Here is a 25469-nt window from a genome sequence, read left to right as displayed (position 1 = left end):
ATCGGCGGTTATTTATGAATATTCCGTTTCTGGAGGCTAACGCTACAACTTTCTCCAACATTAGCTATAGCTAAAGGTTTAAAACTGTGTCCAGTCACTAGCTAATATAGCTAACGCTAGCCAACCAGCTAGCTACGTACGTACTCGTTCACTGCAGTAACTTTAGGTTTACTGACGTTTTGAATTTAAAACGTCAAAGTTTAACAGCAAGTGTAGCTACATAAAACCTATCAGGACTGTTCACCGTTAGCTCACTACAGTGCGAAATGAATATAATAAATTTAAAAACTCAAATTAAGAGCAAGTACAGCTACTTAAACCCTAGCAGGGCTATTAAAATGAGATTTCTAAGATATCTACGTTAGCTAGCCTAACTAGTTAACCTACACAGAAAATAAACAAAGCTGACAATTTTCCCTTTTATGAGTTTGCGACTGATTCGTCGTAGCCGGAGAAAATTAATGAAAAATATACCAAAAATTAATGCTGTGCGACATGGAGTTAAAAGCCATCTAAGTTAACTAGGTTAGTTTGATAGTTAGCTATCTTAGCATTGCTAGCTAACTGTAGCTCCACAGCTCGGCAGTTATATCGCAGAGCTGGCACTGTCAGCAATTTAGCTCCGACATCACGATTGAATAAGTTTAAATAGCATTTTCGAAACAGTTTATGACCAAGAAGATATCTCTTAAGTCAGGAAAGAACCACAGCATGACAACTTTAGTTAACGCTACATCCTAGCTTGCGTTTTTTTTAGAGGGGGGGGGGGCAGCATACAGTGCGTGGCACTGCTGTCTCTTCTCCAGGTCTGAGAAGTTAACTGATGACAGACTTTTCGGGCCAACTTACCTTACAGTTTTGGTAGTTTTCCAGCGCTCGTATGGCTGTCTCTGTCAATCTGACATGCAACACGCTAATTCTGTCGGCATTGCGGCCACAATTTAGTGAATAACTCCCATCCTCGGAGAGAGCAGCCATCTTTAGCAGCCTGCCACCATAGTCCCTCTGACGGACGTGCATATAGGGACAGGCACTACTTGGAGAGGGAGGAGTTGAACACGTTTTCTCCCAGTTTGGAGAGATTACAGCAAAAGTCCTGCTCCTTTTGCCCGTCTGAGCTCATTTCAGTACTCAAGATTTCAAGGAGGGTTCTTCTGTCAGGCTGTGCGCAAATATGCCTAGGTTTCGGTGTGTTGTTGGTGATTTAAAACCTGTTCTCACTTGTCCTTGTCAGTTTCTGAACTTGGTTTGTAGGTATGCTAATATCAACACTGTTAATTTAGGCTAGAATTAAATAATGGTTATGACAGCTCTTAAAACTATTATGAGAAATTCTGAACATTATGAACACAGAATTATCTGCTTAAGTTGATACGCACTATATGATACTACTGGTTTTGAAAGAATTGCCCAGGCTGTAATTTGCAGAGCATTTTGCATCTTGTGCATTCTGAATGGTCTTTTGTAATACATAGGTTAGATAGGCAAATGTCTCATCCATGGGAGAAACCTATTGAGTACCTCTTTGTAGTAAATGAAACAAAATTCAAAGATTGTACTTCCAACCTTTCTACTGACATATAAAGTTCAGTGGTATGTCACTATACTAGTCAGGGAAGGGTTGTTTTTCAGGCTTTTGCATAGGATAAAACAAGGTTTTATCCTTGGGGTGTTTTTATGCATGTACACACACCTGCACTATCTCACAGAGTCAGTGCTGGCTGCGGTTTGATTATGTAGTGTTTTGGTGTGTTGCAGTGAATGGTACTAGAGTGGGTGTGGGGGAGGCTGTGTGAATCCACCAGATTAGACTCTACATAAACAAGGCTGCCACACCTTAAACTTTAAATGTAGTGTTTATAGTAACTGTGTATGCACAGATGCATGCATGCATATTGGCGTGTGTGTGTTGATTTAAAAGCCCTAATTAAAAGCTGCCCAGGTGTACTATGCTTCTGACATTAGAAGGTAAATCAGTCCTTCTAAGATTTCTAATACCTGTGGTACCATTTTGCTTAACCTATATAAATTCAAGTTTTGTTTCGTTGCTGAGAGAAGCTGTCATCTAATCGCAGCAGCTCAACTCCTAGATGCATGGTTTGTCATGTGACTTTTTCATTGCAGCGACTGGTAACAACCCAGTGAATCATTTACAGTATGATGATAGAGTTATGATGATTGCATGTTATTTCAGTAATAGTGAGGAATGATCGACTTTGCATTAAATTTACTAATTCCAGAAATACTATTCACAGGAGCAGTGCATAAGCTCTGGTTGCACTTGCATTAGGCCTCTGGTGTTGTACATCAAAACCTTCATCCAGTTGATGATTGTAATTGTAATTCTTCCCTTTAGATTTAAGACTAGGAAGACATTTTGATTAGTTCTTGGCTCTTCTTTCATGTTGATGACAGATCCTCTCTAAATATCTGTCAGGACTACAATAGCTGAAGATGGAGATGATTCACACGCATTAGCAGCTTTGCGTCTGATTACGTTTTGTGTCTTTGTGTTGACACAAGGGTTCATTGTGGCGAGTCATTAGTGCTGAGGACAGCTGCAGCTGAACTCTGAATGACTGATCTGCCCATCTCAAAGATCCCCTGCAGGGGGTACAGAAAAGAAAGCATGGGATCCTATCAATTCACTTAATGCCTGTTGTTTAAAATGAGTGACTCATTAGACTTTCAAGAGACAGTGCAAATATCAAGGCCTTTGCATTTGTTTCAAGTAGGAATGACTGAAAAGAAACTGAATATATTCGTTGTGATACAAGAAATAGAATTTATAGTTCTGTATCTGACATCATCACATTTATACAGTGGCTAGATCATAATCACGATTGAATGAGGTTTAGTCCTCTGTTTTGTTCAGCACAAAACAAGTGTGTGTTAGTTACATGTGTCAGTTTGGCCATGAGGAAAAAGTAAAGAAGGTGAGAGGGAACCATCTGGTATGAATCAGTGATAGGAAAGATATGGCCAAGGTAGGAAAAATATATAAAAATAGAGCAGGACAACACTGGTGGCCCACTGTGGCAAAACAAACTAAATCAGGTTGTACTTATCTTTGGTCTGCAATAACCTAAAGCACAGTACAGAATCTTGTTAAATGTGAAGGCAGATGAGCTACACACTCCAGTTCACTGCTCTGTCAAAACACACTCTGGTTCCTGTTTACAGAATGCACAGTAACTCCAAATGCATTACAGAGAGCAGTGTGTCAGAACATCCTAGCCGTCGAAGTCACAATGAGGTTGGAAAGGTTAGCGCAGGGAACATGTGTGAACAGCACTCCTCTGCTGTCCTTCCTCTGCCCTTTCCAGGGATTTAAGGATCTTGGAACAACAGCCCAGGTTAATGTTTGCCCAGCAGAGTCAGTCAAAGTGGGTACCAAGTGCATCGAGCCCTTATCAAATGAAAACACAAATGTTTGAGCCATATCTCTTAGTGGACGCAGATGGGGAGGCTGGGCTCTTGTTTACCAAGAGGAAATTTCTTTCTGTTTAAAGGAAAGGATACACAACACTCATGATTGGATTTAATTCCTGTAACTGTCAAAGGATTTAATTAAATCTGAAGAGCCTTACCCAAAGGGTTAGCAGTTTACTGGAAGTGGCAATGAGCTAATACTGGGAAAGGAAATAAAACACTGAACTTTTGTATTTCCACAAAATTTATAGAAAAATAATTTGGTTTCCATGCTTTCATACTAGAGATTCACAGCATATTGTCATCATGTACTTATTAAATCCTCTTTCTATTTGTGACATCATCTCTCCTCTCCTCTCCTTAACAAGCAATTGTATCGTCCTTCAATTTGCCTATTGCTGAGCATTGCTTGCCTATAGAATGAAGTCCCTGATTGGGTATTTGAGGTGACTCCCACCACTACTCTGGTGAGAGCACACAGGTGGGCTTGCTGTTGACCAGGTAGCGGTTCAGGTAGCTCTCCTCCAACTGCTGGGCTCGAACACCCCTTTGCTTGTCCTGCAGGATGAGTAAAGAGCAAGCCTGTGTCATGGCTAATACCTCTGAGCATAGTCTGCCATAGAACTCAGAGGTGTAGTAATAATCCCCTTCCTCGTCTGCCACATATGCCAGTCTTTCTCATAAGGGTATGAGTAACGTGGCTTCCAAAGAACTCTGGATGTAGCGTGGCTGTCAGACTCCCCAGGATCTCTGCGCCCACCATGTTTGTGAACTCCTGGTTCACGTCAACACAGTAGATGTAGTCCACCTCCTGGTGAATCTGCTTTGTAATGATGGATGCCAGCAGCCCCATGCGCCGAAGGCCGAGCATCTCCCAGCCAGGCATCTCAGCCGCAGGGATGACGTGCAGCTGCCTGGTGGGCCCCATCCTTGGGGGAGGGTCCAGGTGTCTTGACTTGTCCGTCAAAACGTAGTATGTGACGTAGACGTTGAGCAGGAAGTGGCACTCAGCGGAGGAGAGGAAGCCACGCAGAAAGCGGTTGTAGTTCCCTACTGCAAGGACTGCCAATCCAGCATGGACATGGCCACGGGCAAACTCGCCTCTACGCCTGGTGGAGGACTCGCTGTCCCCCCACACCAGAGGAGCACCCCAGGGTGTCATGATGAGAAACTGTTTGTCTTCCTGCCATGCATGCCTTACCTCTGACAGCGGGGGCGTAGAAAGTGTGGAAACTGCAACCATTCTTTCTCTGGCCAAAAAGTCTAAAGAAGAAACAATTGATACGAACACAATTCCAATAGGTTTTGCAAACTGAAACTTTTCAGTGTGTTATTGAATGAACTTTGCATGGTACATATAGGCCTAAAAAAATTGAAATGTATGTGCAATTGCATTAATATTAAAATACTGTTGGAGTTACTGTTAAAGTGACACCAATAACAGGCCTCTGCGCAGCTCGGATCTTCTACGTGTTTGACCATATTGCTGCTGCTGTAAGAGATGGAGATGATGTTCATAACATAAGCAGGAACCTGGGACTGTGCACTTACAGACCAATTCGGTGAGATCGCACACAAACAGCAAGAGCAGATGTCTCTGATTCCCACAGTAAAAACCTGTAAGTCACAACCATTTAAAAGGTTTCTATGCAACAGCATCAGTAAGTATAACACTGCATTTAAGAATGGAATAACATTAATGACTGACATATTGTCCTCATATTTAAACCATCTCTTTAATTTCCACCTGTTCACTGTCACACGTTTAATGTCACACATAAATTACATTTCATAATGTTATTTCACATGACCAAACAACTGAATGGATTAAACTGGAGCATGTATGTTTGAAACAATTGAAGGCTTTTATTTACTGTGTTCAGTATATGCCCGGTCTAAAAGCAGAGAGCTTGTTAAATCTTCAGAATGTGATGGCTATATGTGGAAAATTAGAGGAGTGCACATTATGAAGATGACCAGAAGTGGAATGCATAACCTGATTATGTCAGTCTCAACATTATTTTCATTGCGTTTGAAGAAAGGCTCCACTGGCTGAAAGCCTGAGTCTCAGGCTAGTATCTAATATAAAAACATTCTTTGGCTTAGAAGCAGTCATTCAAATTTCGGGAGTCTCATCATGTTTCCAAAAAGGAAGATAAGCACAAAGCAAGCGAACCAGGAAAGAATGAATGAAAGAGAATGATTGAGAGAGGGAGAAAGAGTAAGAGAGATAAAGAAGTCATGTAAAGAGTGAATGAAAGAATGATAGAATGAGAGTGAGAGAGAGAGAGCGGGAGATGATGAAGGAAAGAAAAGTCTCACTGACCTGAGGATAGTCTGGAGTATGGGAACAGCGCCATCTCTCTCATTTCTGTATCACTGTGTGAATTTCAGTCTCTCTCTCTCTCTCTCTCTCTCTGCTTTTCCAGTATTAATCTTTTCCCTCACTAATTTCAATCCTGATGCTCTCTCTCTTCTACCTCTCTTTTGTCTCCTTCCTCTCATGTGGAGTCTCGCGAGCCATGCTTGCGTGTTGCTCCTCTCACTCGGTTTCACTCTTCCCTCCTCATCCTTGGGGTTCAGGCGTCTGTTCCACTGGTTTTGACCCAAAGCAGTCAGATGTGAAAGGAATCCTGGCCAAAGACAGACTAGAGCAGCACTTAGAGCAGAACGTTGAACTTTGAACTTAGACCTTACCGCATTGAAAGAGTATGTCGCACCGATGCAATGGTATGCACAGTGCAACAAAAGGATCATTACTGCTAATATAAAATTCTGTACATTTGCAACTGCAATACGTGACTTGACAGAGGAGCGATGGCTTTGGTATTTAATATATTGTGCTATTTCAAAAGAAGTCACCCATTTGCATACTGCTGATTGGATCATGTGGACACAGAAACTGGAAGTTTGCATAAACAGCCTAAATAGAGCACTGAATTTTGCCCATTGCTACAAGGATATAAACAACTTCAATGACAATTCCAGGAAGGGTCGTTCTCTCTGGTTTATCTATCCAAAAGGGTTCTCATTGGTTCTGCCACAAGATGGCGCTGTATTCCTTAATACACAGCTCTTATACCCGCATATGTAATATATGTGGGAAAGTGCCTTATCCCAGTAACTCAAACTGAAGTATTATAATAAAGCTTTCCGTTCTGCTTTTGTTTCTTCCAGTGGCTTTATTGTGGGGTTTTAAATGTGTAACCACATGCCATCTCTTTTCCTGCTGTCCATATTGGATTTGCAGTAAATAAACTCTTTTTTTGCTACAGTTTTCTCTTGCAAGTCAATTACATTTGGATTATTAATGACAACAGAGCATGCAAAGGAAATTTAGGAATTTAGGCCTTCATATGTGCAATTTGTGTGTGTGTGTGTGTGTGTGTGTGTGTGTGTTGCAGTTTTTCCTTATTACTCCCACAGGAAATTCCAAAGATCTTTGACACCTATTACAGTTAGCATGCACCCCGAATCCCACACAAACAGATGACAATGCATTCACTTGCAAGATAACTTTACAGTTTATTACGATAAAATCCATATGATATATTCATACATAATTTAAACTATATCAGCTTTTGTAAACAACTTTGGACAGAAGCGTCAATCAATCAATCAACATATAAACACTGACTACACTGAAAAATGTATAAATTACAGGACATATGTAAATGCTCTTTATTCTCTCCCTCCCGCCAGCGTATCTGGACGTTCTATCAGTGGGCAGAGTAGTGGAGCCACAGATGCAGAACCAGTAAAACCAGGCCACATTCATGACACTCAATCAAAGCAGGCTTTGGAGGTACATTCCTTTGTTGTAAACATATGGACCAATGAGTTTGTTTCATTAATAAGTTTGACTCAAACGTCATTATTTACCTCATGATTGGGCAAGAATTGGGAAATTGTGGGCAAAAATACATTCAAGCTTGCTTCACTGACCACAGACAGTAATTTCAACACAACAACTGGGTTCCCTTTAGTCATGTAGATAGTTAATGTAAGAAATGATTTAAGATTTCTTAGACCGAAATAAAAAAGCCACAAAAACAAACAAAAAAAAGACTTTGACTAGGACTAGTGAGGAGCTTCCATGAGGTAAAATGATATCAAGATATATTAGGGTGCAATAATTCTTTTCTATTTATTTGCATAAATTACTAGGAATCCTTAGAAAAATAAAGCTTTATTTCATATTATGAACCTTTGTTGTGCAAAAATGGGCAGAAAACCCCTGTATTTCAATTGAATGGAGTCTAGATGTCCTAGATCTGCCTGTGATGAGAGTAGGACTCTGATAATCTGGGTTTTAACCCTGACCAGCAAAGATATTTCTCTAAGGCCTCCAAGAAGTTGACATTTGCATCCCTTGGTTCTGATGGACAGGCTAAGTGATGAAAACAACTACTTTTTAGAGACATCTTAGGGATGCCTACAGCATAGGATTACAAAGATAGGAAACCTGGTATCAGACTTCTCGTGTATCAAAATATAATAAAATAATTCTAATTAAAAAGAATAAATCTGAACTTTATCTACTCTCTGTGAGAAAGTAAAAGTTCTGTTGGTTGTATGTAGATCTGTATAGGGTTTAAGGTATTAAATTGGTGTAATAATAGTGGATTGTACGTAAATGATGGTAAGAGAGGTTGAAAAGGATTAAAATAAGTAACGTTTTGTACAATCACGTTTTGTAGCTATGTGGAATACTATGTTATCACAATGGTCCAAAGAAAATGTTTCATTTAGGTAGGACATGCAGGCAAGGGCTGTATGATGCCATCAACCACAGGCAGAGAGGGCCGAAGGAGGCGGAGGGCATGACGGGTCGTAGTATCGGTCGTGTAATGGGAAGAGCGAAGCACATGAAAGCAGCATGATGCAAACACTGCAGACAAACGGAGGCTTCTCCGTGATCTGTCACATAAACGGTCATGTGACAGGAAGCGCACAGAAGTGGCGCGCCTTGGGCAGATGAAAGTGCTTAATACTCGAGACACACGGACATCCACAAAAATATTAAGAGGCCGAATGCTTACAGACTCCGGTTATTACAAGTTCTTCCAGCTTACAGCAGTGCCAGTTATTACAAGCTCGTCTGGAAGAGCAAATGCTTTACTTCTGTGCCTGGATCTAATGGCCATCACCCTCTCGCTCATCCTCCTCTTCAGTCCTTTATTGTCTCCCCGGACACATCATGCATCATTCTACCTTGTTTTGTTTTACCTCATAACCCTTTTTTAATCCTTGCAACTACTCCTCCTCTACCTGGCCCCTCCCTTCCTCCTTTTCTTCCTGCTCCCACTCCTCCCCCACCCCCCACCCCCACCCCCCTCACTGCAGTTCTCCTTCGAGCATGTCAAACAGCGCCTGCAGAAGCCGGTCGTCTCTGTGCCGGTAGGCCCGGTCTCTGTAGAAGCTGTCGCTGTAGTCGCTGTACAAGTCGTTCTCCTGGCCCGCGTCCTGGTTGAGCCGGTCCAGAGCCTCGTACAGCTTCTGCTGAGGGATTCTGGCACGCGGCCCAGACCGGCCAGGGGGCGCCGCAGGCCGGGGATAGACGCCGGGGCTCTGCCTGTTGAAGGCTGACTGCAGGAGCCGCAGTAGGGCAATGTTAGGCTGGGCCGCAGCAAACTTCTCCGCTGGGGCAGGAGCCAGGGCAGGAGAGGAGGCAGCAACTGGACCTGGTGGATGGGGTTTCTCTGCTTTTCTGGGAGGGACATAGGCCTTCTGCAAAGCATTAGAAAACACAAAGATTAAGGGGTGGTGTCCACTATGCCCAAGCAAAACTGAGGCATGTTTATTAAGTATACAAGCTCTGCAACTACACAACATTAACTGTTTCCAGCTATAGAACTAAACCACAAAACCATGTGAGATATATCAAACACTGCACCACAGTTCATGGAGAAGACCTTGTACTTGTGGTTGTTACCTCCATCATGTCCTCCATGTGTTCCACACCCCTGCGGTCGTTCTGCACAGCGTTGTAGGACGTGTACACTCTCGGCATTTTCATGTGCTCTGGCTTCTCAGACGTCCCGTGTAGAATAAGCTTCCAACTCAATATCTCTCCCTTATTCTCCATCCGCCCCGACTGAGAGAGAGAGAGAGAGAGAGAGAGAGAGAGAGAGAGAGTTGGAAAGAGACATGGTTTGAGAGAGACTGAAATTCACATGGTGATGCAGGCATGAAAGGGGCATTACTGGGTATTGATATGCTTATAGAGAATCAGAGAACAAGAGGTTTTGATATTTACAGTATCAGTGATCTTCAGGGTCCAAGTGCCAGTGGGGTTCTCTCCCCAGGTGTGCACAGACATAAAGTCCCAGTTCCTGAAGCCATTAGTGGATGTGTCTCTCTCTCTCTCTGCCAGCAGCACCGTAGTGGTACCTGGTAAGGCAAACACAGTGTTTTGCATGTTTAACAGTTAGTGTGTTTGTGTTTATGCGTGCGCTTTGGTGTGTGTGTGTGTGTGTGTGTGTGTGTGTGTGTGTGTGTGTGTGTGTGTGTGTGTGCGCGAGTGTGTACAAAAGCCTGTCTCACCTGATGGAGATGTGAGTGTGATGTGGAGGTCTCCTCTCCGGGTATAGTCGATGCTGCCCTCCACCTGCACATGCTCCAGTGAGACAATGGAGTTGGCCTGCCCAGCACAGGCCTTAGTGGGGATCTCGATGCTGATCTCACCTGCTGCTTTCAGAGGCCTGCAACAGAGGTTTAGGCGAACCATCTTAACACATGTGTAGGCCAGACTCTGGTCTATGAAGCCTTGTGGGAGAATTTGTGGTCTGACAGAGATAAGCATGGCCATACTGCGGTCACAGTCACTTTTACACTTTTATCCCAGTACAATCGGTCAGTTGTTATTCAGGACTGTAAAGCTCCTGTGGCTGTTGGTGGTGTGAGGTTCTTTTGATTGGTCAGTGCTGGCAAACTGTTTTCAGTCAAGATAAGGCTGAAAGAAGTCTGTGCCTGGGGGATAGGAGTGGAGCTGGGAGTGGAGCTGGGAGTGGAGCTGGGAATGGAGCTGGGAATGGAGCTGGGAATGGAGCTGGGAGTGGAGCTGGGAGTGGAGCTGGGAGTGGAGCTGGGAGTGGAGCTGGGAGTGGAGCTGAGAGTGGAGCTGGGGGACTAAGGACTTACGTTTGGATAAATACCCTGTGGGCTCCTTCTCTCTCTCTCTCTCTCTCTCTCTCTCTCTCTCTCTCTCTCTCTCTCTCTCTCTCTGCTCCTTCTCTTCTCTCTTTCTTTATATTATAGTTTTATATATTACAGACTCCAGGTCTCTGTGGAGCATCCCATGTGCTGTGCACATTTAATAGGTTAAACCATAACTTAGGCCAAGCAAATGGTAAACCTGTGACAAAGCAGGCTGCGTTAGCATTACAGTACCTTATACGGGTGACATTCTCATGATTTATGCTGGGTTATGCAACAGAATTTGCTCGTTCTAACATATTTGTTGATTACAATTTGGAGTGAGACAAATGTTTTTGGTTTCACAGGCATTAAACCTTTGCCCACACCTATTTCCTTTGCTGGTTGTAGGTAAGTGGGGCAGGGGTAAATGAATATAGTAACAGAAACCCCCTACACATGCAAGGCTAAAATTCATGGAGAGCATGCTGTGTGCATACCTATTGTATATTTACAAGTGTATTCTCATTTACTCTTCCAGAACACAAGCTTTTTACATCACATGCTTGTTACATACATTCATGTTTTAAAGCTTTCCTTTTTATGCCTGGTGGATAATAATCCCCCATTGTGGACAGGAATAGTAGGATTTTCTCTGCATGTGCTGGAATAGATATGTAAATGAAAGAGAGAGAGAGAGAGAGAGAGAGAGAGAGAGAGAGAGAGAGAGAGAGAGAGAGAATGATAGTGAGATGAGAGCTGTGAATCACATAATCCCTAAGGATTACAGTGGGGTGTTACTGGGTGTGCCGATAAGAAGAGTTAGGATGTACCCAGAACGCATGTTTGATGGATGTCCCAAAAAACAGACCCTCACAATGAAGAGTGTGGTGGTACTATGCATCAGATACATGTGTTAGAGCAGGCAGAGCACACCATGTAGCAACATGGTTCTCTCATGAAACAATGGCATAGATTGTTTCATGGTTTGGTTTGGTATTAGTGACACAGGGTACCCAAAGTTAACTGAGGTTAAATCCCAGTGGTGATGCAGAGAAGCAATCTGCTCATGTATTCTTCCTCTTTGCTTTGAATTTTTCTGAAAACTAAATGCTGAACTCAATGTTCCTTAGTGACATCACTGTCACAAAAACCATAACAACAACAACAAAAAACATCAAGCCACTTATAACTATTATGATATTATTTGCTGGTGGTGTAGTGCTGGTGGCATAGAGCAACCATTAATGATGTCAGTAGGACTAGGTGTGGCCTTAGTCACTAGGGAGGCCAACCTGGGTTTCCATTTAATAGGTATGCTGTTAGTTTAAAAGTGCGCTTGAAAGGAGGTGGGGCTGGGATGCTAGACCTCAAAGTTGAGCCTTCTGGAGGCATCATGGGCTGAATTCAGTGAAACACTGATGAAGGGAGGTGCCTAGCTGAAGAGCTTGTGATGTTGTGGGTTCTGGTATGAAGTGAGTGGGCTGGACCTGTGTGAAGCTCTAATGGTTTAGCACAAGATATTTGACATCTTATTCTGTGTTGAATTACAAGTGATCCAGTCTAATAATGCATACATAAAGCCCACATGTGCAGACACGCACACATACGCATTCATTAACTCTCAGATTACACCTTAACATATTTGTTGTTTAAATATAATGTGGGGACACATTATGTGTCGTAGATGGCCTTAAATGACAACAGATAGGGCCAGATGACTGCAGATGGAGTTATTGTCATGGTACAGCCCTTCACCCCAAATGTCTCCCCGAATGTGTTTGTGTATGTGCGTGTGCGTGTGTTTATGTGTGCTTTCGTGTGTATGGTCACGCCCTCCCTGTGTTTCACACCTGCTCCTCATTGTGCATCATTAGTGTGCATGTATAAGTCTTGTGTTTGCATATGAGTGTTGTCCATGTTTAACCCGGTTAGCGTGCTAGCCACGCGTCCGTCTTTGTTTTGTGCTACAATAAAACATTTTGTTGTGTTTTACACGACTCGTCCCCGCATCCTGCTTTGCCTCACCATGTCACAGTTATCCCCTGTATGAGATGACATGAAACTAGATTGTCAACAAGTTCTGACAAACACACACACACACACAAAAAGGATGAAATATTACAAGAAAGCTGGTTTCTGCATTGTATGAAGGAAATGTTGGTTCATGTAGAATGAATAAGACCAAAAACACTTAACTGGACCGTTTAAAACAAATAAACTAAAGCTTGTTTTGATGAGATGGCTGGCACAGGAGTGAGATACCTTAGCTAGCAGACAGCTGCTACATTAGTGTAGGTAAATGTTTTTCCCTGTAGCTTTGTTGTTAAACTCTACTAAGTGCAGCTGATTTGAAAATGTCCATGAGAATAAAGTTTTACCTGGGCTGGAAGGCATCGTCTCTCACAATGCACTGCTTCTTCTCAGGCACATGTCTCCACACTTTGGGGTCAGCCAGGTCCACGAGGGCTTTGGCGTTGAGCAGGCCAAAGCCAAAGCGGCTGTTAACCATGAGTCCAGCGCCGTTCCGCTTCCAGCCAGGGTTGCTGGCCAGAGGGTCAAATTCAGACGTCCACACCACCAAGTGCTGTAGGTCCCTCCAGGTTAGGTCAGGACTGAAACCAGACAAATACACTTCCTGTCAGACCAAGCTCTGTGCCGTCCTGAAAGGCTGTGCTCTACAGGAGTCTACTACTGAATCAGCATTTGTAGGTGTTGTTTAAATCTTACAGCAGCTGATGTTTAATTCCTACAGTAATTAGGCAAAAGGTTTTAGTTACATATTTGCTAAGCTTTGTTGAACTTGCACTGGACACTAGTGTGATTATAATTTAACACTATAGCGGGTTCTCTGTATGGGTGTGTTCAGCAAATAATATCAGTGCTATTATGAAGGTGTCCGTACATACTTCTGTTCCAAAGCCAACGCAAATATCCCAGCTGCCAGCGGAGCAGAGGCCGATGTTCCAGTGTGTGTCTCTGTGCATTCGTTGTGCAAGTCAGCACTAGTCTGCAGAAAAACATGGGCAGTAATGGGTTTAGTGCATAAAGTGAGAGAACAGAGAAAGTCCATTAAATACTTCCCTTTTAAAAATAGAAATAGATTTAAAATAGAAAAGTAGTAATATTATAACAGTAAAACTAAAACAGAGACAGAGATATACTGATGAGTAGTGAATCAAGCTATGACAAGCTATGACCACAAAATGGCCAAACTCACCCTTATAGGATTATGATATTTTTATTAAGACAGTCTGCTGGCTTAAATCCAAGCCTGAGAATCTGAGCATATGCGTGTGGCTGGGAGTAATGGAACTCACGATCCTCTGGTCGGTGTAGTCTCCGCTGCTGTAGGCAGTAGCGAGGGTGGAGGAGCATTTTTCGGCATACCAGGGCGAGAGGCCCTGCTGCGACGCGCTGCTGATGGAGATGGTGTAGATGCTGTCCGTGTAGCCATCGCAGTCGCAGTTATCTCCCTGACGTCCGCCGTTCCCTGATGCCCACACAAAGATGGAGCCCTTTCCACCACGGCCCTGGAGGAAGAGCTCATGTGAGTGTTAAAGTTGGACCTAGTTTGCTAATGACTGGCTTGGATGCTGTCATTGTCGTCTACTTTTGACCAGGGCTTTGTCAGGGCACATTGACCACAGCACTACAGCGGTGTTTACATTGAGCCTTTACGTCCACCCTCATTCTGCAGTTATACATTCATGCTCCAGTAGTACATATGTAACCAAGAGAATGGAGGATATTCTTTTCTCCTGCTAAGTAATAGTACACTACAAGTCTACATCTCTCACCTTCTGAATACTGTACTCAAAGGCTTTCTGAGCCAGACGCCCAGGGCCTTCCACTGTTTTCCCATCATCGTTAGGCCCCCAGCTGGCACTGTAGATGTCGATGTGGTCTGGGTTAAACCCTATAGAACTTGCCTCAATGGCATCTGTAACAATACCATCTAGCATTCGGATTCCTGTGGAACAAAAAAGAGGCTCAGAACATGGAGGCGATTAAAAACGCTTCCCAAGAGGGAATGCCTCCATGAAGTTTCCATTTATTTCTATTTATACCAGCACTGAGTTTCTATTTATACCAGTATGTTCTTTTAGACATTTACAATTAGAATACTACTACCAAACCACTTTCAATTTAGTCACACCAGTTCCAAGCCATACTAGAAAACACTTTTAATGGGCATGAAAGGTGCACTGTGCGTTTGTTTGTTAGTTTGGGTCAGACCATTTATGTAATCTGTTGTTATAAAAACGTTTAGTCTGACAAAGTGCACCACACACACCCCTTTTCTCTAGCACCCAACATCTCTGCGTTTTGACTGATGAAACATCTACAGATCTCCTACCTCCAACCTTGGAGTTGTAAGCCACTCCGACTCCACATTTGTTGTTATCAGCCTGCATGGCGATCTCGCCTGCACACCTTGTGCCATGTCTGAAGACACAGAACAAGAGAACTGGGTTCAGTTGAATTCGATTTCCATTCAAATTTATTTGGTATAGCGCTTTTTGCAATACATGTTGTCACAATGCAGCTTTATGGAAATCACATACATAGAGAATCCAGGTTCAGGCACCTAATGAGCAAGCCAAGGTGACAGTGGAAAGGAAAATTCCCTGAGCAAAAAAAAGAAACCTTGAGAGGAACCAAGACTCAGAAGGGGAACCCATATGCAACTAAGAACACATAACGATTATAGTTGCTTTAGCTTTACTTATAAGAGTAGATTAAAAGCCTTAAAAAATGACAAACATGACATTCATTGGGCCTTGAGAACATTTTATATTTTATACAAGATACAAATTGTCGAAAATGATCGATGTCACTGCACAAGAAGTGAATAGACAACTTGGCTATGTGATAACATCAGACAGCACAACAAGCCTTAGAAGATCAGGGCCCTGGCTCCCAAAATCTTCAGTGTTAATATCATCTTAAATGAAAGAGAGAGCGATAACCTGCGTCCAGAGGCATACTTGCTCTACCATTTAATGATGTTCTTTGAGCTACAGCACTTTTGGGAAACTTGGCCGAGGTGAGGGCAATTGTCTCAATTTAGTTTGACAGAAAGCTAGCAGAATAAAAAGTCTTATGCAAATTTTGTTCATGTCTAAAAAGAAACTGCTAAATATTACAAAAGTGGCGAGTCAAGCAGGGGGTTGCCAAGTAGAGGTTTGCCAAGGCACCCTGCAAGCATCTATACTTGGCCCATTACTGTTTAGTGTCACGGACTGCTCCTCCCCCCGTAGTCATGCGGTAAGGCCCGAAGCGTGCAGGGGGATGCACAAATGTACTGTGTCTTTGTTTTTGTAACCACGCTGCCCGGGATTGCACACACGTGTATAGGGTTTAATTTTAATGTCTTGTGTGTCTATTTAAACACCTGTCCGTGTGTGCTCCCTTTGGTGATCATCGTCACTATGTATGTGTTACTGCTGATCTTTGTAGCTGTAACGATGGTTTGTGTAGTTCCTGTTAATCTGTATGTGTCTTCGTTTAATGTTAGATGTATAGTCATGTTTACTGTAGGTGTTGTGTGTGAGTGCCACCTTTGGCATTTGTGTTTAATGTTAATAAATGTCTTGAACCGTCGAGGAAGTCTGTGCGTCCTGCCCCGCACCCTGCGGCACTCAGGCCACCGATGTTACATCTAGTATTTGCGTTGCCTTTGGGGCATATCATTAGGAAATTTGGCTTGAGCTTTCAATTTATGCTGATGGCACCCAACTTGGTCTCCATCAAATAAAAGCCTGCATGCAAAGTAATTTTCTTCAGGTAAATTCTTTTAACTGGCAAACACGTGATACTTTTAACTGGCAATATATCCTTAAATCACATATGTCATATATCATTTTCTCTCACCTTCTGATGCTGAGAAACTTGCCTTTGTTTCCTGACAGTTGGACTATTGTATTGCTTTTTTTTTTTTTTTTGCTGAGCTACCTTCTAAATCTCTCCAGAGACTTCAGTATGTGCAAAATTGTGCTGCCAGGACATGCACGTCCTCTGACAGATATTGCTCCTGTACTGCTGAGCTACACTAGCATCCTATGCAAGCTCATAGTGATTTTAAAACTGTTATTTCAGCATATAAACCTGTCCATGGTTTAGCCCCAGTTTCTCTCTGTGAACTAGTGAAGTCAAACTCCTTCTTGCTCTTTACACTCTTCTAGTTGTCTCACTCTATAGCAGGCCTGCTTGCAAACTTATATCCATGAGTGAGAGATTTTCCCTGTAGAGCACCTTGGTTATGGAATGCTCTGCCTGACCCTATTAAAAATGCTTTGGATTGCTTAAAAAAGTTAATTAAAACTCATCTTTTTAGTTTGGCCTTAATGTTTGATATTTTGTTTTGCTTCTTTCTGTTGCTGGTTTGTAGTATTTAGAGTTTACAAAAATCACATAAATAGAATTTCTTTTATTATTATTATTGTTATTATTATTATTTTTATTATTATTACTATTATTTTTGTTGTTTTTATTATTATTGTTTTTATTATTATTGTTGTTTTCATCATTGTTGTTATTATTATTATTGGTTTTATTATTATTGTTGTTTTCAATTATTATTATTATTATTGTTGTTGTTGTTGTTGTTTTCAAATATGCGCTGGGCTAAATCTCCTTACCTGTTAATGACTGAGTTCTGTTTTTTCATGATTTTCTCTCCTATTCATGTAAAATCTCTTTTGGGCATAAATGGACTGTCGACAAATTCTGTATTATGTATGCAATTACAGTACTGTGAGACTGTTGGCAAAAGAGTGCACTGGAAGTTAAGAGGAAATATGTTGTGAGTGTGTGTGTGTGTGTGTGCGCGTGTGTGTGTGTGCGTGCGTGCGTGTATGTGTGTGTGTGCGTATGTGTGTGCACGTGTACGTGTGTGTGTGCATGTGTGTGTGTGCGTACGCATATGTGTGTGTGCGTACGCATATGTGTGTGTGTGTGCGTACGCATATGTGTGTGTGTGCGTGTGTGCGTGCGTGAGTGTGCGTGCGTGTGTGCATGCGTGCGTACGTGCGTGTGTGCGTTTGCACGTGTGTGCGTGTGCGTACGCATGTGTGCGTGTGCGTGCGCGTGTGTGCGTGTGTGTGTGTGTGTGCGTGCGTGTGTGTGCGTGCGTACTCATGTGTGTGCGTGTTTGTGTGTGCGTGCGTGTGTGTGCGTGTGGGTGCATGCGTGCGTGTGCGTGTGTGCATGCGTACGCATGTGCGTGCATGTGCGTGCGTGCATGTGCGTGCGTGCATGTGCGTGCGTGCATGTGCGTGCGTGCATGTGCGTGCGTGCATGTGCGTGCGTGCATGTGCGTGCATGTGTGCATGCGTGCATGTGTTCATGTTTGCATAAAGCCTCAGCAGCTAGTTTCCATCGTATGAGTCACTCACAGGCATTGTGTGAGAGACGGAGGCAGCTGAACTCATGACAAGCGGAGAGATAATGAGTGCTTTCCATTTTATTTAGCCACCTATGACAGTTTCTAATTGCTGACCAACTCAACACCAACCATATTGCACTTGCTGCATGACTCCATGACATCATATATCAGTTGTTTCTGCTTTATCTTAAAAACAACTTAGAAATGTTCTCGTCATTCAATAATCACTGTCTCTTCGCAGCTGATCTTTAGCAGGGCGGATTTGTTTTTAATGTAAAATGCCTTCTGACAACTGACACAGCCCCAGTGAGACAACACAATCACAGTATATAGACTGTAGCATGATTGCAGGTTTACGTATTTAAATCCTACTATACAAGAGTGTAAGAGAAGTATCTAAGAGGGGGAGTGGATTACTCAAGTTCTGTTACGGATGCCCAGTCTTCCTAGATCAGACTTACTGACACCCTGAGCACAACCTCTTAAACATGGCTTTCACTGTAGACACGCAGCACTGACAGTAAAACGGCTTCTGACAGCGGTGATCCCTGTATCCTGTATCCTGCATCCCTCTATCCCTGTCCTAATTCTACACTACCAGCTCAAAGGACTTCATATTCATTCTTCTTAAGGCATTAAAAGGATTATGATAGCAAGTCACTTACTTGTTCTCATTAGTGGAGTCATATCTAGGAAAAGGATCTGGATCGTTGTCGTTGAAATCATAACTGGCTGCAGGATCCTGGAGGACAGAGAGTTTTTACTTGAAGAACATCAAATTATCCACCTTGCTGAAGTACAGACATGTTATCAGTAATGGGTCCTCTGGCTAGGCAGTTGTGGGTCATTCTTTAACACAAACATGTTAGTAAGACACAAATGGATTCTGTTGTGGGGCTGATTTACTGAGCACAGATTAGGCCCAAATTACTCTGAGACCAGCGCTAATCTTGATCTGGGAAAGCAGCCTGGAATGTTTCTGGAATGTGATGCTTGAGTAAGACGGAGGCTGTGCAGCAGAGACACTAAAGGCCTTCTGACTGAGTAAAGATAATTACAGAGTACTACAGCTCCATCTGTGTGGAGACTCTCCATCTCTGCCTCCTTCAGCGCGCGCGCGCGTGTGTGTGTGTGGGTGTGTGTGTACATATGGTGTGCACTCAGCTGTTCTCCTCCAGCCTCAGCAGTTTGTAAACAAAATCACAAACAGAATAACTGCTCCTGCAGCAACCCAGTAGGTCTGAGTGTTAATATATTACACATATTTGAAATGTTCAATTGAGACATATTTCACTTGGTTCCTACTGAGACAAGCAAGCTTTCTCCAAGGTTTGACATTGCAGACATGTGGACAATATATATGTATTTTCTCCTGTGCTAATACTGAATGTCTTCAACAAGCAGTTTTGCACACTGCGGCGGTAGTACTAGATGTCGCTATGGATTCTCTAGTGTGGTCAGTGGTAGGCATCACCATGGAAACGGCTATATGGTGTTCTAGTGGTAGAGTGGGTGTTGCTATGGTAACAATCTTACGTAATTGGGGTAGATGTCTGTGTGGTTCCACTCCAGGCCATCGTCCAGAACGGTGATGACCACGCCTTTGCCTGTAATGCCTTTCTTCCACACAGGGATCACATGGAGGTCCAGCTTTGGCAGAGACGATGACGTCCGTGTGTCTTGCTGGAGGGGGGAGAGCCGGAAAGAGGGAGAGATAGGGAAGGAGAGAGAGAGAGAGAGAGAGAGAGAGAGAGAGAGAGAGAGAGAGAGAGAGAGAGAAGAAAGGAGGGACACAGTTGTAGTGCGTGCCTTTGTACGCAAGAGTATATTGATACTGTGTTACGTGCGTGTGTGTGTGTGTGTGTGTGTGTGTGTGTGTGTGTGTGTGTGTGTGTGTGCGCGCCTTTCTCCACCGTGCGGAATTCTGCATGTCTGGGGAGGCTGTATAATATACCCAGTGTACACAAATCCTAAAAGACCTTCTGCTTCACAAATGAAAAGACCCTCCACAAATCACATCCATTAGCCACTCTAAAGCAGGACACCCCTTGTTTGAAATGAAGTGCGAATGGCATAATCTTCCATGTTGACCTTTTTGAAAAATATTCATTGTCCTTACTGAGGCACCAGGACCGGTCTTCTCTAGACAGGTAATTAGCTGTTTATTAGCCAAAGTGTGTTCGGACATACAATAGTGCTGAGCAATGCAAAGAAAATCAGCTCGATGAAAGGCATGCACAAAAAGCTAAGCATGGAAGGTAGGAGGAGTGCTCTCGTGGGTGTCAGTGGTTTAAAAGTGGTTAATAGCCAGAGAAGAGAGTAGAGGAGCATGGCGGTGTGAGGCAGCCCAGGGGCCATGGTGAGTCAGAGCTCATGGAGACTACGCATAGATGGGGTACGCACAATGACCCTTGGCCATGACTCATAGCTGAGACGTAGAAGGAGGCAGAGGAGTGCAGATATATGTTAGATAGGAACACACATATCAGAATTATGGGAAATCAGGAAGTGACACCAAACACACCAAAACACAACAAATTAGCATTTCCATATGGTGCAGTGCATTCAGGAATGTGGACATGCCACTAATGGAGCAAAACTACATCTCCTAGTGCCTCTGATACGGCCTGCAGTTTTATTCTGTGATCACTGGCTCTAAAGAATTAGCAAGCACCCAAACACACACTCATATGTACCACACCCACCCAATTACTGCACTCAGCTCTTGAAATAGAGAGAAACAACTTATGAGTCATCCCTGATTGAATTATCAAGCATCCTCTCTAAAGAACCATAAGGTATTGCATTTGCCACGCTCTCTCGTTCCTTCTCTCTCTCCTCCTCCGTGATGATCTATCTTTTCCTTCTGTCCTCACTCCATCTTAGCACATCCTCTGTCTCATCTCCGTACCTCTCACGTCATCGTCCCTCTCTCACAAACCCAGCCCCCTCTATGCACCACTGCACTACATCGCCTACGCGGAGACATTACACACACACACATGCAGGCACACACACATACGTGCAGGCTCACACATGCATGCACAGACACACACACACATGCTGGCGCATACACGTGTACACGAGCACACACAAAAGAGGTTCTTTTTGAAAAAAAAAAAAAAATCACTTGCAATTTATTAGAATAAACCTCTTGCAATAAGTTCAGTACTGAAAGTGCAATTGAGATGTATGGTAACTTTCGCTTTAAATGAAATCTCATGGTAGTAATCATTGGCTACAGCAGAAGTGGAATCACCCATGAGAGATTCTATCAAGAGTCACACAGTAAAGGTCTTAATCAGGTGGTAGAGATTCTACACACTCAGAGCAGGTGTTGGGAGGTGGACTGCCCTGTTGATTTGGCAACACGGGAACAACTAATGACAAGGCCAGCAGGACGTTTATGACTGAATGAATTAGGATCACAGACAGTTACAAGGGAAACAAATTGTGTTATTATGGGTGACTCAGATTTTCTAATATCCTGTTTTTAAACCATAAAATAAAGAATGTTATACAAGGCCCCATGTACACAAATATGACCAGTATATATACACACATACACCCCCCCAAACACACTGTTTATAAACAGCAGAAGAAAGGCACTGATAAAATGTAAGCTTGGATAATATGTATGTAACATAGGCAGAATTCCGATTCGTAACAGTAGGTCATAGCTCAGGACATCGGTGGATGTAATTCATATCTGAGAGAAATAGGACAAATCTGAGAGAAATTTGTATCTGTGCTGCATGGCTTCTGTAAGATAACCGCACAGTACTAAAAACAAATTCGGTCTTTACATTTGATGTGTTGCTTTAGTTTTCAAAAGGCTTCTTCTCGCCTACATATGCAAAGACCAAATACACTTTATGGCAGTATATTTTCCCCTACCTCTGCTCCCCTTTAAATCTTTCTTACTGCCATGCGCTACATGTATGTCCCGACTGCCATACGTGGATCAAAGTCCATGTAGTCACAGGGTCGTTAGGGCCTTGTCTGCTCAGCTATCAGTTCCGAATGCTGGTGGAAGACAGAGCTTCTAGAGCACTACTGCTACACTACACTAACCCAGAACACAGCCCTGGAGGGAACACTGGCCCAGTAACGAAGAGCCAGGACTCTTCGTCTCTGAAAGAAGAGTCAATTCATTCACCTGCTCAAGCCTTGATTTCCATGGACAGCCAGTATAAAGACCCTCTTTTGTTTCTACTTTGCTATACATTTACCCATTTTCTCCAAATTTGGTTTTAGTCAGTTATCTGTCATGTAGGTCTTTCCAGTATCGCTATCAGTGTGATCAACACGTCTCGTTATCACTATCAGAGAGCTCAACACACATTAGTTCTGAATGATTCAGTCCTCACACCCACTGAGGTGTGGCCTGAGCCTAAGGATCCCCAGCCATGTAGCATATGGCACTGCTGAGACTCAAACCTGAATCCCAGTGGTTGTGAGAGTTTCAGTGATATGGTTGTATCAGGGATCATAATCCAGGAGCCAGCACAGAGGAACTAAGAAAGGCTCTAAGAAAGAATGAGGTTCTACCATCGAACACTCAAAGTCATTGAGTTGGGCCAACCCAGGGAAACTTACCAAGTACCACTGCTGGTTCCACATAGGATCATCAAAGAGTTTGTCCACAGAGCAGTCTTTACATTCTCCCACAAGGGGAGCACGTTTGCTCCGCCTCTTTTCATATTGTTGCTCTGCCCAAGACACCTTCAAAAAGACATTGAAACAGTCAGTAAAACATCTGTGTGTAAGCTTAAATACACACATATGAAAAATGCACAAGAATATACACAGGCTGGTAAACTAAACTCTTCTTTATTGAGCTCACTGATGGTGCATGAAATCAAAAATTACTAAAATGATAATCTTTCATCAATGCTTGAATGCACCAAATAGGTTTGTAGAGAGACCTTCTGTGCCTCTCATCGAGACCTCCATCAGCACAGTACAGCTGTAAACCCCTTACCCTGCCATCTTCTGACAGCCTTTTGGTGATATGATCTGCGCTCCTTTTGGCCCTGCTAGGATGACTGCGATGTTTGAACAAATAATGGTTTTCTAGCGACCCAATCTGCAGAATGGATAAAAACGAACAGGCTGCATAAGAGGGTAGTCTGTTGAAGTGGAGGATTCATTTGGAGGCTAAATTAAGCTTGATGTAAATGATGCATTTTCCATGTCTGGTTTAACCAACCCGAAAATACTTCATCCAAGTGCTTGATGGCAGACCTAGTGGTATTCATAATGGCCTATTTTATTCCAAGCTCCAACAAAGCAAAAACAGGCTGTTGGTTATTGCTTGCAGGGGAAACCTTTAAATTACATTTCCTGAAGCAAAGATTCAGCTTCAGTCATTCAAAGCCAGCACTGAAAAGGTTAATTGTTGTGCACCGACACCTGACAGTGGAATAAATGAAGTCATAGAAAAAAGGTAAAGTATATTGTTATGGGGTCCTTTCACCAACGCAATCCATCACAAACACCTGTTCCTGGCTAATGTAGCCAGAAAGTCAGTCCAGCGTGAAGGAAAGCAAACTCTAAAATCTTTTAACTCAAGCTACACATTTTGTCAATGCAGAGCGCAAGATCACAAGTCTTGGAATGCATTTTAATTTTTACAGTGACGTACATACAATTTTAGGTTTATAACGGTTTGTGTTTAGAAAATCAACATGGCCCTCGAGAAACACACAAAGTAATAAGCCAACCTGTGGATTTTTTCACTTGTTCACATTACATTTATTATAATGGTCTTATCCCTTTATGTCGTCCAGATAGGAGACATGTTACAGGAGAAAAACGATCACTAGCCAAATGAAAGATTTTTGTGATTTGCCTCCAAATCAAGTTTTTGTATCCGCCTACGTTTTCAGAATGAATGCATCAGAGGGTAACCGTTTTATCACACCAGCCTGCATTCATTTAATTCCAAAAGAAACAACAACTCGCGTCAATCTAACTAAATTACAAGGGACTGCAACATATCGTCATGCATTATACAACCACATGAATATGCAATAATACGTGAAACATGCATTAGAAAAGACGTTTGGACCCGATGTAACCAACACCAGCCCTGGAGAGAGGCGTCGCTTGTGACTTAAAATCAACAGACGCTGTTTAGTGCGATTTGGGAGATGTTTCTGTCGCCTACCTGTCTGACTAATTCGTAGTCTAGCTCGCTGGCGATTGCTCGGGCAGCCGCGAGTCCTCCAGGAATCTCGACCGCCCATTCGTTGAGGTACTGCCTGTCTGAGGCTTCCACACAGCAGAAGATTGAACAGAGAATCGCAAGAGTACCGCACATCACCACCGGACGACATCTTACTTCCATCTCAGATCAATTGCCACTAATTAGAAAACCGGTTGTGCTGACTCCTTTGCGATTGTTACGCGACGTCTAACTAAATATATAAATATATAAATAATAAAAACGGACTAAATCAAGGAAACAAATAGCAAAATTTGAGGCTTTTGACTTTTGTTTTTTCTTTAGAAAATCCTTTGACATCTATATTCGAAGACAGGATTCTGTTGCAGCATGGACGTGTAATTGAACCAGCATGGAAAGCTACCAATGAGTGAGTCGTGAAAGGGAAGGGATGTTTACACGTCAAATTACGAAAAGCTCTGACGTCAATTTCTACCTGGGGTAGGATGCTCTGGTCCAGTGGGGACGGGCGGGGTACGTGCGCGTCGAAGAGGAGGAGAATTTTGATCTATAAATAACTACGCCGCCTTTTCGAGGTGAAGATGGCAACCTACTGGAATTTATGTTTAAGAATACAAGGCGTATATTTTTCATGTACAATTTTTTTTTTTTATAATTGTAAAGCTGTTGATAATTCTATCAGTTATTAACATTCTAGTAATTATATCCTCTGGTAAGGAAAAAAAAACTCATCATATGTTATCGAAGAAATGTGCATCGACAAATCGTTTCAGCACCACAACATTGAACAGTTCCTCCCTAATGACTGGACACGAAAGGGGTAATAGCGCAAGCTCGCTGGTTCATGGTGTCATAATTACCATAACTGATTTTATACATATATTTTTTCATAAAAATAAAACCAAACCAAGGTTGCACTTAAAATGTGAACACATCAGCATATTAAATAACTGATTTCATTATGTCATTGTATTATGTCAGCGTGAATTCAGGAAGGCGGCTTTTTAAAAGGAGAGAGCACAAGCAGCAGGCTTCTGAATAGGCAGGCAGACGCAACCCGTGCTTACTGAATGGCACAAAGGTTCCGGCAGTGTGGACTATCTGCATACTCCCGCAGACACTCGGCCCGAAACACGGAGACTGTCCAGGAGCGACAAAACGTAGAAGGAAAACAATTAACTTCAATCATTTATGATATCGAGACCCTTTTGTAATAGTGATTTTTTTTCACAAGCCGGCCCCCTGCTCACCGTATCCGCTACGTCTTATAGGCCTAGATAAACTCTGATTGCCCGCATTTAATTTATGTCACAGTGAGTG

General features: G+C 42.8%; 2 protein-coding genes and 1 pseudogene across 4 annotated transcripts in view; all 3 read right to left on the bottom strand.

Annotated features, from left to right (window-relative positions):
- ell2 (elongation factor for RNA polymerase II 2) overlaps positions 1 to 1023 on the bottom strand; it is a 20280-nt gene extending 19257 nt beyond the window's left edge. For both annotated transcript variants that reach the window (XM_035527513.2, XM_035527514.2), the window contains exon 1: positions 850 to 1023. In XM_035527513.2, coding sequence (XP_035383406.2) covers positions 850 to 1020 — 171 coding nt within the window. In that variant the 5' untranslated portion in view covers positions 1021 to 1023. The remainder of the gene's footprint in view (positions 1 to 849) is intronic.
- A 2769-nt stretch (positions 1024 to 3792) lies between these two features.
- On the bottom strand, positions 3793 to 5935 carry LOC113573750 (globoside alpha-1,3-N-acetylgalactosaminyltransferase 1-like; annotated as a pseudogene).
- A 1002-nt stretch (positions 5936 to 6937) lies between these two features.
- Positions 6938 to 24569, bottom strand: pcsk1 (proprotein convertase subtilisin/kexin type 1). 2 transcript variants are annotated; one of them, XM_035526721.2, is made up of 14 exons: positions 24132 to 24568; positions 22944 to 23048; positions 22559 to 22684; positions 19496 to 19642; positions 18625 to 18701; positions 14930 to 15018; positions 14370 to 14542; positions 13890 to 14102; positions 13479 to 13579; positions 12951 to 13184; positions 9979 to 10136; positions 9692 to 9825; positions 9368 to 9529; positions 6938 to 9162 (listed from the first exon to the last, which is right to left on the bottom strand). In XM_035526721.2, exons 1-14 carry the CDS (start codon positions 24309 to 24311, stop codon positions 8770 to 8772), a joined length of 2292 nt encoding a protein of 763 aa, XP_035382614.1. In that variant the 5' UTR covers positions 24312 to 24568; the 3' UTR covers positions 6938 to 8769. The 2 variants fall into 2 exon arrangements, with proteins under 2 accessions (XP_035382614.1, XP_081576151.1); XM_081720025.1 differs by lacking the exon at positions 22944 to 23048 and having other exon boundaries at positions 24132 to 24569.
- Positions 24570 to 25469: the final 900 nt, after the last annotated feature.

The sequence above is a fragment of the Electrophorus electricus genome, chromosome 8, assembly GCF_041902795.1.
Source record: "Electrophorus electricus isolate QZ-2024a chromosome 8, ASM4190279v1, whole genome shotgun sequence".
NCBI lineage: Eukaryota > Metazoa > Chordata > Actinopteri > Gymnotiformes > Gymnotidae > Electrophorus > Electrophorus electricus.
This window is presented reverse-complemented; position numbering and strand designations above follow the sequence as displayed.